This window comes from Vulpes vulpes, chromosome 5, assembly GCF_048418805.1.
Source record: "Vulpes vulpes isolate BD-2025 chromosome 5, VulVul3, whole genome shotgun sequence".
NCBI lineage: Eukaryota > Metazoa > Chordata > Mammalia > Carnivora > Canidae > Vulpes > Vulpes vulpes.
Window position 1 is genome coordinate 119,034,401 of NC_132784.1, and position 12,748 is coordinate 119,047,148.

The 12,748-nt window shown below is 36.7% G+C and overlaps 1 protein-coding gene across 8 annotated transcripts in view; it reads left to right on the forward strand.

Moving 5' to 3' along the window:
* Nucleotides 1–12,748, forward strand: part of CACNA2D1 (calcium voltage-gated channel auxiliary subunit alpha2delta 1) — a 478,954-nt gene that overhangs the window by 357,966 nt on the left and 108,240 nt on the right. For all 8 annotated transcript variants that reach the window (XM_072759815.1, XM_072759809.1, XM_072759808.1 and 5 more), the window contains exons 9-10: nucleotides 1,979–2,029; nucleotides 4,363–4,462. In XM_072759815.1, the coding sequence (XP_072615916.1) occupies nucleotides 1,979–2,029; nucleotides 4,363–4,462 (151 nt within the window). The remainder of the gene's footprint in view (nucleotides 1–1,978; nucleotides 2,030–4,362; nucleotides 4,463–12,748) is intronic.

The following is a 12,748-nucleotide window of genomic DNA, read 5'->3' on the forward strand; positions in this document are numbered from 1 at the left end:
ATGGACTAGTTTTAAGTTTTATATTCAGTGTCATCTCTAAATCTCTTTTAGCTGGTGGGGATTTCTATTGAAAAGCTCCCAGTTTGCTTGGTGTAGAGCTCTAATGAAGTGTCTAGATGTAGGAGAAGACAGTTTGCCTCTGGCAGTGAACTAATGAGAACTGGCCCCAAGGTAAAAGCTGCCCCTAGTTATGGTCACATAGCTTAGGTTTCATTTTCCCAATAGGAAGCCTTTTTTATTCCTTACTACTAAAGCAACTCATTCTCCTAACATATAACTCAAAAAAATACCAGATAGCTCATGATTACACTCACTAGGAAACAACTATTAAACTTGTTCATTTTATTTCCATTTTTAAAAAATGTATTGAGTCTGTGGCTGTGTCTTTTTTTTATGAATTCGCATTTTATATAATTTACTGCTTTGTAACCAATTCTTTCATATCAACACCTTTGAATGCTTATGCCTAAGAGAGATAACTAGCGTCGTTTTAGAAGCATGATTATATGGTAGCTTATTTTGAAAATCCCTTATTATTGGACATTTTCATTATTTCTAACTTTTTGCTAGAGTTTAAACAAATTCCAAGATTCATGATGATTGGTTCAAAGAAATATACTTAAGACTTTTATAATGTCCTGTTAAGCATTCCAGTAGCAATTTACTGAACACTAGCCACATATAATAGTACTAGATATTATTAATCCACATAATATTCTAAAAAATATTTCTCTAGGTTTGGTGGCCCTCAAGCTTTGAGTTGCTGAATGAAGACTGAGACTATGATATCACATAGATTGGGTTTAGGAACTTGTTTTGGGGGGAACCTTAGAACCAAGGTGCCAACCTGTTATCCTGTCCTCTCATCTCCCATAGAGAAGCATGCCAGGAATACTTAAGATGCTGGACATAAACTACATTTGCCTTCCATTGGAATATCCTGGCAGACCGGCCCCTTTCACCTTCTTGCAGAGAAAGGGACTTGGTGCACATTATAAACTGTCTCATGAACACATAGTCCTGAGTAGATACTCACTGTGTTGGATGTCTGAAAACGAATTGGCAGGTTTTCCAGTAGGCTTTTGAAAAGGTAGATTTAGTCGAGGGCAAATAGGCCTCAGAAATAACTAAAAAGTCCAGTTCAGGTTCAGCTCTTCCTGGTAGGTAAGTCAACCCTCCCTCCCCCCACACTCCATCAGACGATGTCCAGGCAGCATAAACTTTGGGAATCATTCGCCTGCAATTGTTTCTGTCTTCTACAGTCACTAAACTGTCTGAACACAACTCCCCTAGATTTGCTTTACTAGGCGGGGCTTCTGAATCTGTAGGGCTGGGGTTCCGTGTGAGAAACAGCATTTTGGACTGGTTCTCCAGGTGATTCTTGGACACTCTAAAGTTCTGAGAGGCACAACTTGAAACTCATGGTAATGTTATTATATGTTAGTCTGTTTTAAGTTACTTCATTATCCCTTTGTATTATCCCTTTAGTATCTCTTGTCTGTTGGTATTTGCTTTTTCACATTCCTAGACCACCTGGCTATTTCTGTGTTGTTTTTTTTTTTGCATTGAAAACTAGGACAAAATCTTATAATTCCCTAGAGGGAGTTTCAAAACCCACAGTCAATAAATTGTAGTGTAGGTATATATATATATATGTAGGTATATATATACACATATACCTTTTACATCCAAGAGTTAATTTCTTTTGCTTCTAATATTAGAACACATTTCTTGATCTTTTGTTATATCTGTGAAACATATTTTAAATATTCTGCCTCTGACATCTCTATTATGTTAAATATAGCTTTTTGAAAATTGGCGTTGTAGAATTGTGAATGAAAGCACATTGTCTACTGAGATAGAATGGAAGTAGGGTCTTGGTTGGAAAATATCTAAGAAATCAATAAATAACAATTCAAAACATACCAATGTTTAATATTTTTCAAGAGAAAAAATATTCATATGGTATTTGTTTCAGGTATATCCAAGGAGCTGCATCGCCTAAAGATATGCTTATCCTGGTTGATGTGTGAGTAGTTCAATGTTCTATGTTTATATACTGAAAATATAGGGAGGATTTGAAGAAAACAGTAATGTGTTAGTACTAAGAAATAGGTTGAGAACAATTAAGATGATTTTTATATCCAGGTAATTATGAAAATATGAAGAATATATGTTGGAATTGAAAATTATGGCATAGTTCTAAAGTAATTTTTTGAACTTTTTTTGAAAAATTACTCATTTGTTTCTAATTTTTTTGCTTTATATTTTAAACAGGATTAAAGTATATGGTTGCTAAAATTTAGCAGTTCCTACTACCAAAAAAAAAAAAAAAGACTTTGGCACTTAGTCATTAATGATTCAAATAACTTGTAGGGATTGGCCACAAAAAGATAAATATCAAATACATTAAAGGCCAATTTAAGGAAAATGCTGATATATAGGAAGAAATTCCATGGGTTTTTCAATTGGTTATTTTGTTTATGTTTTACATTGCTACAGGTTAAGGGGTATTTGTGTGTAATCTTGTATTAAGATTTAAAATGAAATTGCAGAACATAGAAAAAAATTAGTTTTTAAGAGCAATACCAAAGAGTTAAAAACATGAGGTATAAAATGCTTATTTTCCCTGAGAAGAAAAGCTTTATCTTCTTATATTCTTTGCCACATTGGAAGAAAATCCAATGTTTTGTAGGCAGCTGAATCCATACCACAAGCTAGAATCAACATTTGAAAACATTTAAAAAATGATCTGAAGTAAACAAGTTATAAACCTATCACCTAGCCTGAGAAAGAGAAGATAAATGAATTCAGCACCTATAACTTACGTGCTGATTCCCATTTCATTTCTTAAGATGTATTTAAATCAGAACATATTTTAATTAAAGTATTGTGGCATTTCTATCATATGTTAATCCTTGATATTCTTCTTAGGTATAAATCTAAATGATGATTCAATATGTTAGAATCTCATTGAATTTATGGTAATTTCCAGAAATAATTTTTCATATTAAAATCATCAGAACCCATATGCATATCCCAGGATCAAAAATGCATATGAAGTTGAAATACCATTTTAAAAGATTATTTTGACAGACATGTCTGGAGGGTCTCCTATATACATTGGGATAATATAGAGAGAAAGATGAGTAAGTTGTCTCTCAAAAGAAATTCAAGTATTAGTGAGGCTAAACCGTATTGCCAAGTAACTAAAATAATTGTAGAAGGTGATAGATGTGAAGTATGACGTAGCACTAAGAGTCTACAGAAAAGGGCACTTTGATTTAAAGTGTCGGGGAAGACTTCATTAAGGAGATAAAATTAGAATTGATTCCTTCAAGCTAAGATTTCCCAAGGTGGGTGTGGGAGAGGAGAGGAGAAAGAAGGGAATTTCCACTGGAAGAAATGACAGGAATGAAGTGGCTTAGGTGAGAACATCTGGGGCAACTGTGTTGAGCAGATGGAAGAAAAGAGAGACAATGAAAGTTTCTGAATGCAGGGCTCCTGTGGTCACTGGCTAGTTAGTAGGTCACTGTGAGCTATTAATGGTATTAGGAGAAGGTGTGTTTCCAGAATTTTCACCTGTTTGCATGGGGAGGCATGGAGACTAAGAGCTGGATAGAGTGGCTGTTGCCCAAGCTCGGGGTCTTGAGTAAGATGCACCTGATGCAGAGTGGAGAGAAGATGGAGAGGAGGCCACCTCCATGGGAACTGTGAAATGGAGTAGAAAAGGGAAGGAAGTTGTCTGAGTGGGTAGGAAAGTTGAGATGGAGGAGGAAGTTGGATGACTGAAATATCCAGCCTGGTTGGTACCAAGACCAGTAATAGGAAAAATATGTTTGGTAGCAATTTGGCATTTTGTACATTGAACCTGCAATTGTTTAACAGCCAGAAGTCTACAAGTGGGGAAAAGCTGAGAGCTCTAGAGATGAAGAAGGGGGAGTTAGCTGCCCCTTTCAGATGAGTCTCACAATTAGGTAAGTTTGCCGAGGATCAGAAAATATGTTTAAAAAGGAGAAGTAAAGACCAAACTCCTTCTGACATGGCTAACAGCTGGTATTCAGTATTTTCCGAATAAGCAAATATGCCACGAGTATCCACAGTTTCTTAAAATCAGCCCTGGACATGCAGTTTTCATCATTGTAGTTAGAAACATACACATTCTGATGCTAATAGGAAAGAGAAGAATCTTTTTAATTTACTTCTACTGTGTCTAAAATGTGATTTTCTCTACTAATTTTTAAAGTCAAAATTATATAAATATTATCTAAATGACCTGGGGTTAGTGCAAAAGTCTCCTTGGGCTGTCTGGAGTTCCTTAAATATGTACTTATGGATCTGCTTTTTTATTTATATATATAGGAGTGGAAGTGTTAGTGGACTGACACTTAAACTGATCCGAACATCTGTCTCCGAAATGTTGGAAACCCTCTCAGATGACGATTTTGTCAATGTTGCTTCAGTAAGTATAAGATGACTGCATTTTTGCTGAATTAATTCTCTAATTTATATCTCCCCCCCCCCAGATTTTAAATACTTCATAGTGTTTTATCATTGATAGGCTGAGATATGTCGATCTATTATAAGACTATGTTACTGAGCTGCCCTATTCTCCAAAAACTTCCATGCTGAGATCCTTTTTGAATGTCTAAGGCTTTACCTAGGAGAGAAGCAATTAAAGTAATAATGAAGACAAAAACACTGCCGATAGTCTCCCTTTACTCAAAGGAGCTTGAACAGGTGACGTGAACCCCTCTACTCACTGACATTATTGTAACCCCTAATAAGTAACAATTTGGAAGGATAATGATATGGCAATTTTCTGTTTAATACTTATTTTTTTTTACACTGGACACATATCCATGATGCATTATGGTTTTTAAATTGAAGTATAATTAAGAAACAATGTTATATTAGTTTCGGGCATACATCATATTGATTCAGCGATTCTCTCCATTACTCAGTGCTCACAATGATAAGTACAGTCACCATCTGTCGCCATACAATGTTATGATAATATTGTTGACTATGTTCCCTGTGCTGTACTTTTCATCTCTGTGACCTATTTTTTTTATAATTGAAAGTGTGTACCTCTTAATCCCCTTTATCTATTTTACCCATTTCCCCCCCACCCACTCTCTTCTGGCAACCACCAGTTTCTTCTTTGTATTTAAGAGTCTGTCTTTTGTTTGTTCATTTGTTTTGTTTTTTAGATTCTACATATATGTGAAATTATATGGTATTTGTTTCTCTCCACCTGGCATTTCACTTAGCATAATACCTTTTAAGTATAGTCATGTTGTCCCGAATAACAAAATGTCACACTGTTTGATGGCCGAGTCATATGCCATTGTGTGTGTTATGTGTGTGTGTATCTTGCATTGTCCTTATTCATTCGTCTTTTGGTTGATACTTGGGTTAATTCCATATGTAGGCTATTGAAGATAATGCTGCAACGAGCATAGGGGTGCATATATCTTTTTGAATTAGTGTTTTTATATTCTTTGAGTAAATACCTAGTAGTGGAATCCTATAGTTTTATAGTTTATAGTTACTGGATCCTATAGTTTTCTGCTCTTAATTATTTGAGGAACTTCCATGTTGTTTTCTGCAGTGGCCGCACCAATTTACATCCTCACCGATGGTGCATGAAGGCTTCTTTTTCTCCATGTCCTCACCAACTTCTTGATACTTTTTTTGTCTTTTTCATGTTAGCCATTCTCACAGGTCTAAGGTGATAAAAAATTGCAGTTTGGATATACATTCCCTGATGATGAGTGATATTGAGCATCTTTCCATGTGTTTGTTGGTCATCTCTATGCCTTTCTTGAAAAAATGTATTCAGGGCTTCTGCTCATTTTTAAATAGAATTGTTTGTTTTTTTTATGTGTGAATTTCTTTTTCTTTTTGGAGGGAAGGGTTTTGGATTGTAGATGCTGTATGTTTTGGTGTTAATCTCTTATTGGATATATCATTTTCAATATCTTCTCCCATTCAATAGGTGGCTTTTTTGTTTTGTTGTTGGTTTCCTTTGGTGTGCAGAAGTTTTGTATTTTAGTTTAGTACCAACAGTTTAGTTTTGCTTTCCCTTACCTGAAGAGGCATATCTAGAAAAATATTGCTAAATCCAATATCAAAGTGATTATACCTATATTTTCTTATAGGAGTTTTATGGTTTCAGGTCTCACATTTAGGTCTTAAATCCATTTTGAGTTTATTTTTGTGTATGGCACAAGAAAATGGCCCAGTATCATTCTTTAATCATTGTATATTCTTGCCTCTTTTGTCATTGATCAATTGCCCCTATAAGCAAGGGTTTATTTCTGGACTCTCTGTTTTGTTCCATTGATCCATGTGTCTGTTTTTGTGACAGTGCCATACTATTCTGATTACTTTGTAGTATATCCTGAAATCTGAGATTGTGGTATCCCCAGATTTTTGTTCTACCTCAAGATTGCTTTGGCTCTCCAGGGTCTTTTGTGATTCCATATAAATTTTAGTGTTATTTGTTCCAGGTATGTAGAAAACTCCATGGATAATATGTATCCTACTAATCTTTATAATTATAATACTGTATTATGTATTCAAAGTGTTATTTATTAATGCAAGAACTAGTAGATATGTCAGTGTGCTATTTTAAATGTCCTATTTCCCAAGAACCATATTAGACCTTCTATGCAGAGCTAAAGAGTGTGAACTCTGAAGCAAATAAAATAGGACAAAAATGAATTTTACCACTCCTCACTTCAATTCATAGAATGTAGGCAAGAAATCTCATGACCAGGGGTACCTGAGTGGCGCAGTTGGTCATATGACTGACTTTTGGTTTCAGCTCAGGTCATGATCTCAATGTTGTGAGATCAAGCCCTGCAATGGGCTCTGTGCAGAGTCTGCTTATGACTCTTTCTCACTCTCCCTCTGCCCCTTTCCCTCTTCCCACCCCACTGTGTCTCAGATAAATAACTAAATTTCATGACCATTTACTGGTGGATATAATTTCGCATTTCAAGTGGTTATATTCACAGAGATGAATGTGAACAAATTGTGGTGAAGTCATTTTGTATTGACTATAAAAGAACAGCTCTGTCCCTGAAATCACATGGGAGGGGGAGAAATTAAAACAACTTCCCTTCCCTGGAAGGGCACCTCTAGGAACAGAGTTGTCAGGGGAAGCACATACAATCTCTTTGTTAACCAGGGTTCCATGTAACTAAATGTATGATGTTTATAAGAGGAAAAAGACTTATAACCAAAATGCTTTTAACGGGATGTCACTGGTTGAAGATAGTGAAAGAACCCAGGATCGAGGTGGCAAGACTTCCTAGATATGTCCCATGGGTAATATATGCAAGGAAGTCTTCAAATCTCTTTTTGAGACTTCTTTTCATCTGGACCACATGTGTGTCTCCAGCATGGTAAGGCATGACTGAGTCTTTTAGTTTCTAGGGCTACCATAACAAAATACCACGGATTGCATAGTGGAAACTACAGAAGTTGATTTTCTCACTGTTCTGTAGGCTGGGTCAGTTTCTCCTGCTGCCTCCTTCCTTGGCTGGCAGATGGCAGCCCTGTTGCTGCCTTAGGTGGTCATCTGTCTGTACATGCCCATTCCTGGTGTCTCTTCTTCTTATATGGACACTGGTTCTATGAAATTATATCCTTATCCTAGTAGCCTAATTATGACTTAGCCATCTCTTTGAAGACCTTATCTTTGTTTTTTGTTTTGTTTTGTTTTGTTTTGAAGACCTTATCTTTGAATACTGTTACATTCTGAGCTACAAGGCATTTGGACTTTAACATATGAATTTGAGGGGATACAATTCAGCCCATAATTCCTGGGGAAACACTCTCCAGTTCTAGATCTTTCTCTGCTTTCCCTTACCTTTAGCAATCCTTTACCTTGTCTGTATCCGTGGTATTATTTAGTAAAACTTGATACTGCATAAGATCTGATTCATGCCAGTCTCAGTTAACACTCTGCTCAGTGTGTGAACTCACCATGTACTCAACAAAATGTGAACAGGTCACATGTAATGCTTGGTGTCTCAAATGATCACAAAAGTAGTTATTTGGTTTGATTTGTACATAAAATTATCATTCATTACAAAAGCATAAAAAAAGATAAAGTTGTAAAAAACATTAAACTTGGTATGGATTTGATCTATCTAATGAAATGTTTATAAAGCCAGCAGATATTAAATATAGTCAGTATCTTAAACTGGCTTCTTCTATCATGGATTCCAAAGTGATAATTTATTTGGGACAGGATCCCAGGAAACACTATCAGCAAAGGACTGTGGAATTGTGTCAAGAGAAGGAAGGTGGAACCAGTTAAAGGATCTCAACTTCATTTAAAGGAACTTTATCATCCTAAAGAATCCTAGAAGCTTTTTAGAATATGAATTTGAAAGTTCTTCTGCCTAAAGACCAAGGAGCCAGGCTTTTAAGCACCAGTCTTTCCCATTGGAGGGCAGAATAGATTCTGACCACAAGAAGGGAAACTGAGACCAAAAGTTGTCAGTAATGATAGATAGAAAACTGACCAGTCCACTATATCCAGTCACTGATCCTTAAATATGGTGACTGGTTACAATTTGAAACAAAACCAAACAGACAAGAATATATCAAGAAGGTGGGCTGCTAATGTTAGACCAAGTTCATAATTTATATTTATCTGTTTTCTCCTCTAATACCCTTTCTAATTTCCCTGCACCCTTGCCCAACTCCAGTGCCAGTGGCTTGCCTAGTGGGATGGCCCAACCTTTAAACCCAGACGCCTGTGAATCCATGATCTCTGTATGTTTGTTGCACGGTGACTCCCGTAATTGTCCACAGTCTTCACCCAGCTTGGAAGTGCTTGGATGAGTCCGCTGAGTTTTACACTTGGTTCTCCTTTCCCACATTACGTAGCAACGGCCTTCAAGGCCATCTTCTTGTCAGCTGGAACTCTGCCAGGAGATTTATTTATTTATTTATTTTTTTTTTTGAGATTTATTTTTTTCTTGTATGTTGGTTTTACTGGCTTGAGAAATCCAAAGTATCCAGAGAGTAGCTATAGATTTAGGTTTAGTGAAATTCTTACTGTGACCCAGGTAGAAGCGCCACCTGACCTTTACACCCTACATGGCACGTAGGACATTTGTGTTGAGCCAAGCCTATTCAGAGAGTATAGGGGAATGTGGAAGTTCACTGTTCACAGTTGCATCTACCCAGATGTTCTGTACTTAGGTTCAGTCCCATATTTGCCTGTCATTGCCCTGACTTTTACAGAGAAACCTGAAAAGGCAATAAATGCAGCCTCCTTTTTAATTATGCAACTCTGAAAAACACATACTGTGCCCATATTTGAAATGTGAAGCCATCTTGATTTCCCACTCTACTCCCAGAAAATTTATTACTGGTCTCAGCTCCTGTATATTAGCTTCTTTATATTAGTTAATTTCCTTACATCGTTTATGGTCCTTATTTACCATAAAAAGATATTTTTGTCAACTATACCCTGAATTTTTTATTAACTATATACTGTTGTTCAGTTATTTCAGAAAAATCATGAGTACATTTTCATGTTTGAAAAGTCACTGAATGATTTTAAGTGATCTTATTATTCCAGCCAGAGATTTGCCCTTCAGAAATCAGTAGATCTACCAAGATCTAAGGTAGCTGCGTGTTCATTGTTTATCGTATTTATGTATTGACTTTCAATGAATCACAAGTCGTGGGGAATTTTTAGTATTATTTTTTTAAATGCTGCTTTTGTGGCAGAAACTATTCTCTGTGTTTTCTGTGATGACTCATTTAGTCTTTACAACTACATTGTTTGGTTGACACTACTACCATTCTTAATTTTACAGATAAAGAAACAGAGTTCTAGTATCTTTTCTAAGGGAAACACAGGATGCGAGCACGGGCATCTTTGTGAGTCTACGTGTAACCACAAAGTTGTGTGGCTGAATGAATGCTAGGGAAAAATAACATATATTTACTAATTTAGTTGTGAAATCTGAATATTTAAATCAAACTCCAAAATACTAGAATTGTTAGAAACTCTAAGAATATGATTAGGTTATGAAAGCAAAGAAATTGTTTTTAAATCTACATTTCTTATTCATTTTTATTTTTATTTATTTTTTTAAAAATTTTTATTGAAGTTCAATTTGCCAATATAGAGTATAACACCTAGTGCTCATCCCATCTAGTGCCTGTCACCCAGTCACCCCAACCCTCCCCACCCACCTCCCCTTCCACCACCCCTTATTCGTTTCCCAGAGTTAGGAGTCTCTTATGGTTTGTCTTCCTCTCTGATATTTCCCACTCAGTTCCCCTCCTTTCCCCTATAATCCCTTTCACTATTTCTTATATTCCCCGAATTAGTGAAACCATATGATGATTGTCCGTCTCTGATTGACGTACTTCACTGAGCATAATACCCTCCAGTTCCACCCACGTCGAAGCATATGGTGGGGATTCGTCCTTTCTAATGGCTGAGGAATATTCCATTGTGTACATAGACCACAGCTTCTCTATCTGCTCATCTGTCGAAGGACACCTTCCACAGTTTGGCTATTCTGGACATTGCTGCTATGAATATTGGGTGCAGGTGTCCTGGCGTTTCACTGCATATCTCTCTTTGGGGTCAATCCGAGCAGTGCAATTGCTGGGTTGTAAGGTAGCTCTATCTTTAACTCTTTGAGGAACCTCCACACAGTCTTCCAGGGTGGCTGCACCAGTTCACATTCCCACCAACAGTGCAAGAGGGTTCCCCTCTCTCCACATCCTCCCCAACATTTGTTGTTTCCTGTCTTGTTAATTTTCACCATTCTCACTGTGTGAGGTGGGATCTCACTGTGGTTTTGATTTGTATTTCCCTGATGGCCAGTGATGCGGAGCATTTTCTCATGTGCTTGTTGGCCACGTGTAGGTCTTCTTTGGTGAAATTTATGTTTATGTCTTTTGCTCATTTCATGATTGGATTGCTTGTTTCTTGAGTTTAATAAGTTCTTTATAGATCTTGGATCTTAGTCCTTTATCTTATATGTCATTTGCAAATATCTTCTCCCATTCTGTAGGTTTTTTAGTTTTGTTGACTTGTTTCCTTCATTGTGCAGAAGCTTTTAATCCTGATTATGTCACAATAGTTCATTTTTGCTTGTTTCCCTTGCCTTCATAGATGTATCTTGCAAGAAGTTGCTGTGGCCAAGTTCAAAAAGGATGTTGCCTGTGTTCTCCTCTAGGATTTTGATTGATTCTTGTCTCACATTTAGATCTTTCATCCATTTTGAGTTTATCTTTATGTCGGGTGTAAGAGAATGGTCTAGTTTCATTCTTCTGCATGTGACTGTGAAATTTTCCCAGAACTATTTATTGAAGAGACTGTCCTTTTTCCCGTGGATAGTCTTTTCTGCTCTGTCGAATATTAGTTAACCATAGGGATGAGGGCCCATTTCTGGCTCCTCTATTCTATTCTATTGATCTCTGTGTCTGTGTTTGTGCCAGTACCACACTGTCTTGATGATCACAGCTTTTAGTACAGCTTGAAATCCAGCATTGTGATGTCCCTGGCTCTGGTTTTCTTTTTCAATATTCTCCTGGCTATTCAGTGTTGTTTCTGATTCCACACAAATTTTAAGATGATTTGTTCCAATTCTGAAGAAAGTCCACAGTATTTTGATAGGAATTGCATTGAGTGTGTAAATTACCCCGGGTATCATAGACATTTTCACAGTATTAATTCTTCCAATCCATGAACACAGAATGATTTTTCCATCCCTTGTGTCTTCCTCAATTTCTTTGAGAAAGTGTTCTGTAGTTTTTAGGGTATAGATCCTTTACCTCTTTGGTTAGGTTTTTCCTAGTTATCTTATGCTTTTGAGTGCAATTGTAAATGGGATTGACTCCTTAATTTCTCTTTCTTCAGTCTCAATGTTAGTGTATAGAAATGCCACTGATTTCTGGGCATTGATTTTGTATCTTCCCACACTGCCCAATTGCTGTATGAGTTCTAGCAATCTTGGGGTGGAGTCTTTGAGTTTTCTATGTACAGTATCATCTCATCTGCAAAGAGGGAGAGTTTGACTTCTTCTTTGCCAATTTGAATGCATTTTATTTCTTTTTGTGGTCTGACAGTTGAGGCTAGGACTTCTAGTACTATGTTGAATAGCAGTGGTCAGAGTGGACATCCCTGTCATGTTCCTGATCTTAGGGGAAAGGCTCCCAGTGTTTCCCCATTGAGAATGATATTTGCTGTTGGCTTTTGTAAATGGCTTTTCAGATGTTGAGGAATGTTCCCTCTGTCCCTACACTCTGAAGAATTTTGATCAGGAATGGATGCTGTATTTTGTCAAATGCTTTCTCTTCATCTAATGAGAGGGTCCTATGATTCTTGTTTTTTCTCTTGTTGATATGATCTATCACATTGATTGCTTTATGTGTGTTGAACCAACCTTGAATCCTGAGGATAAATCCCACTTGGTCATGGTGGATAATCCACTTAATGTATTGTTAGATCCTATTGGCTAGTATCTTGGTGAGAATTTTTGCATCTGAGTTCATCAGGGATATTGGTCCATAATTCTCCTTTTTGGTAGGGTCTTTGTCTGATTTTGGATTCAAGGTGATGCTGGCCTCATAAAATGAATTTGAAAGTATTCTGTCCCTTTCTATCCTGCGGAAGAGCTTATTAGAATAGGTATTGTTGCTTTTTAAACATTTGATAGAATTCCCCTGGGAAGCCATCTGACCCTGGACTTTT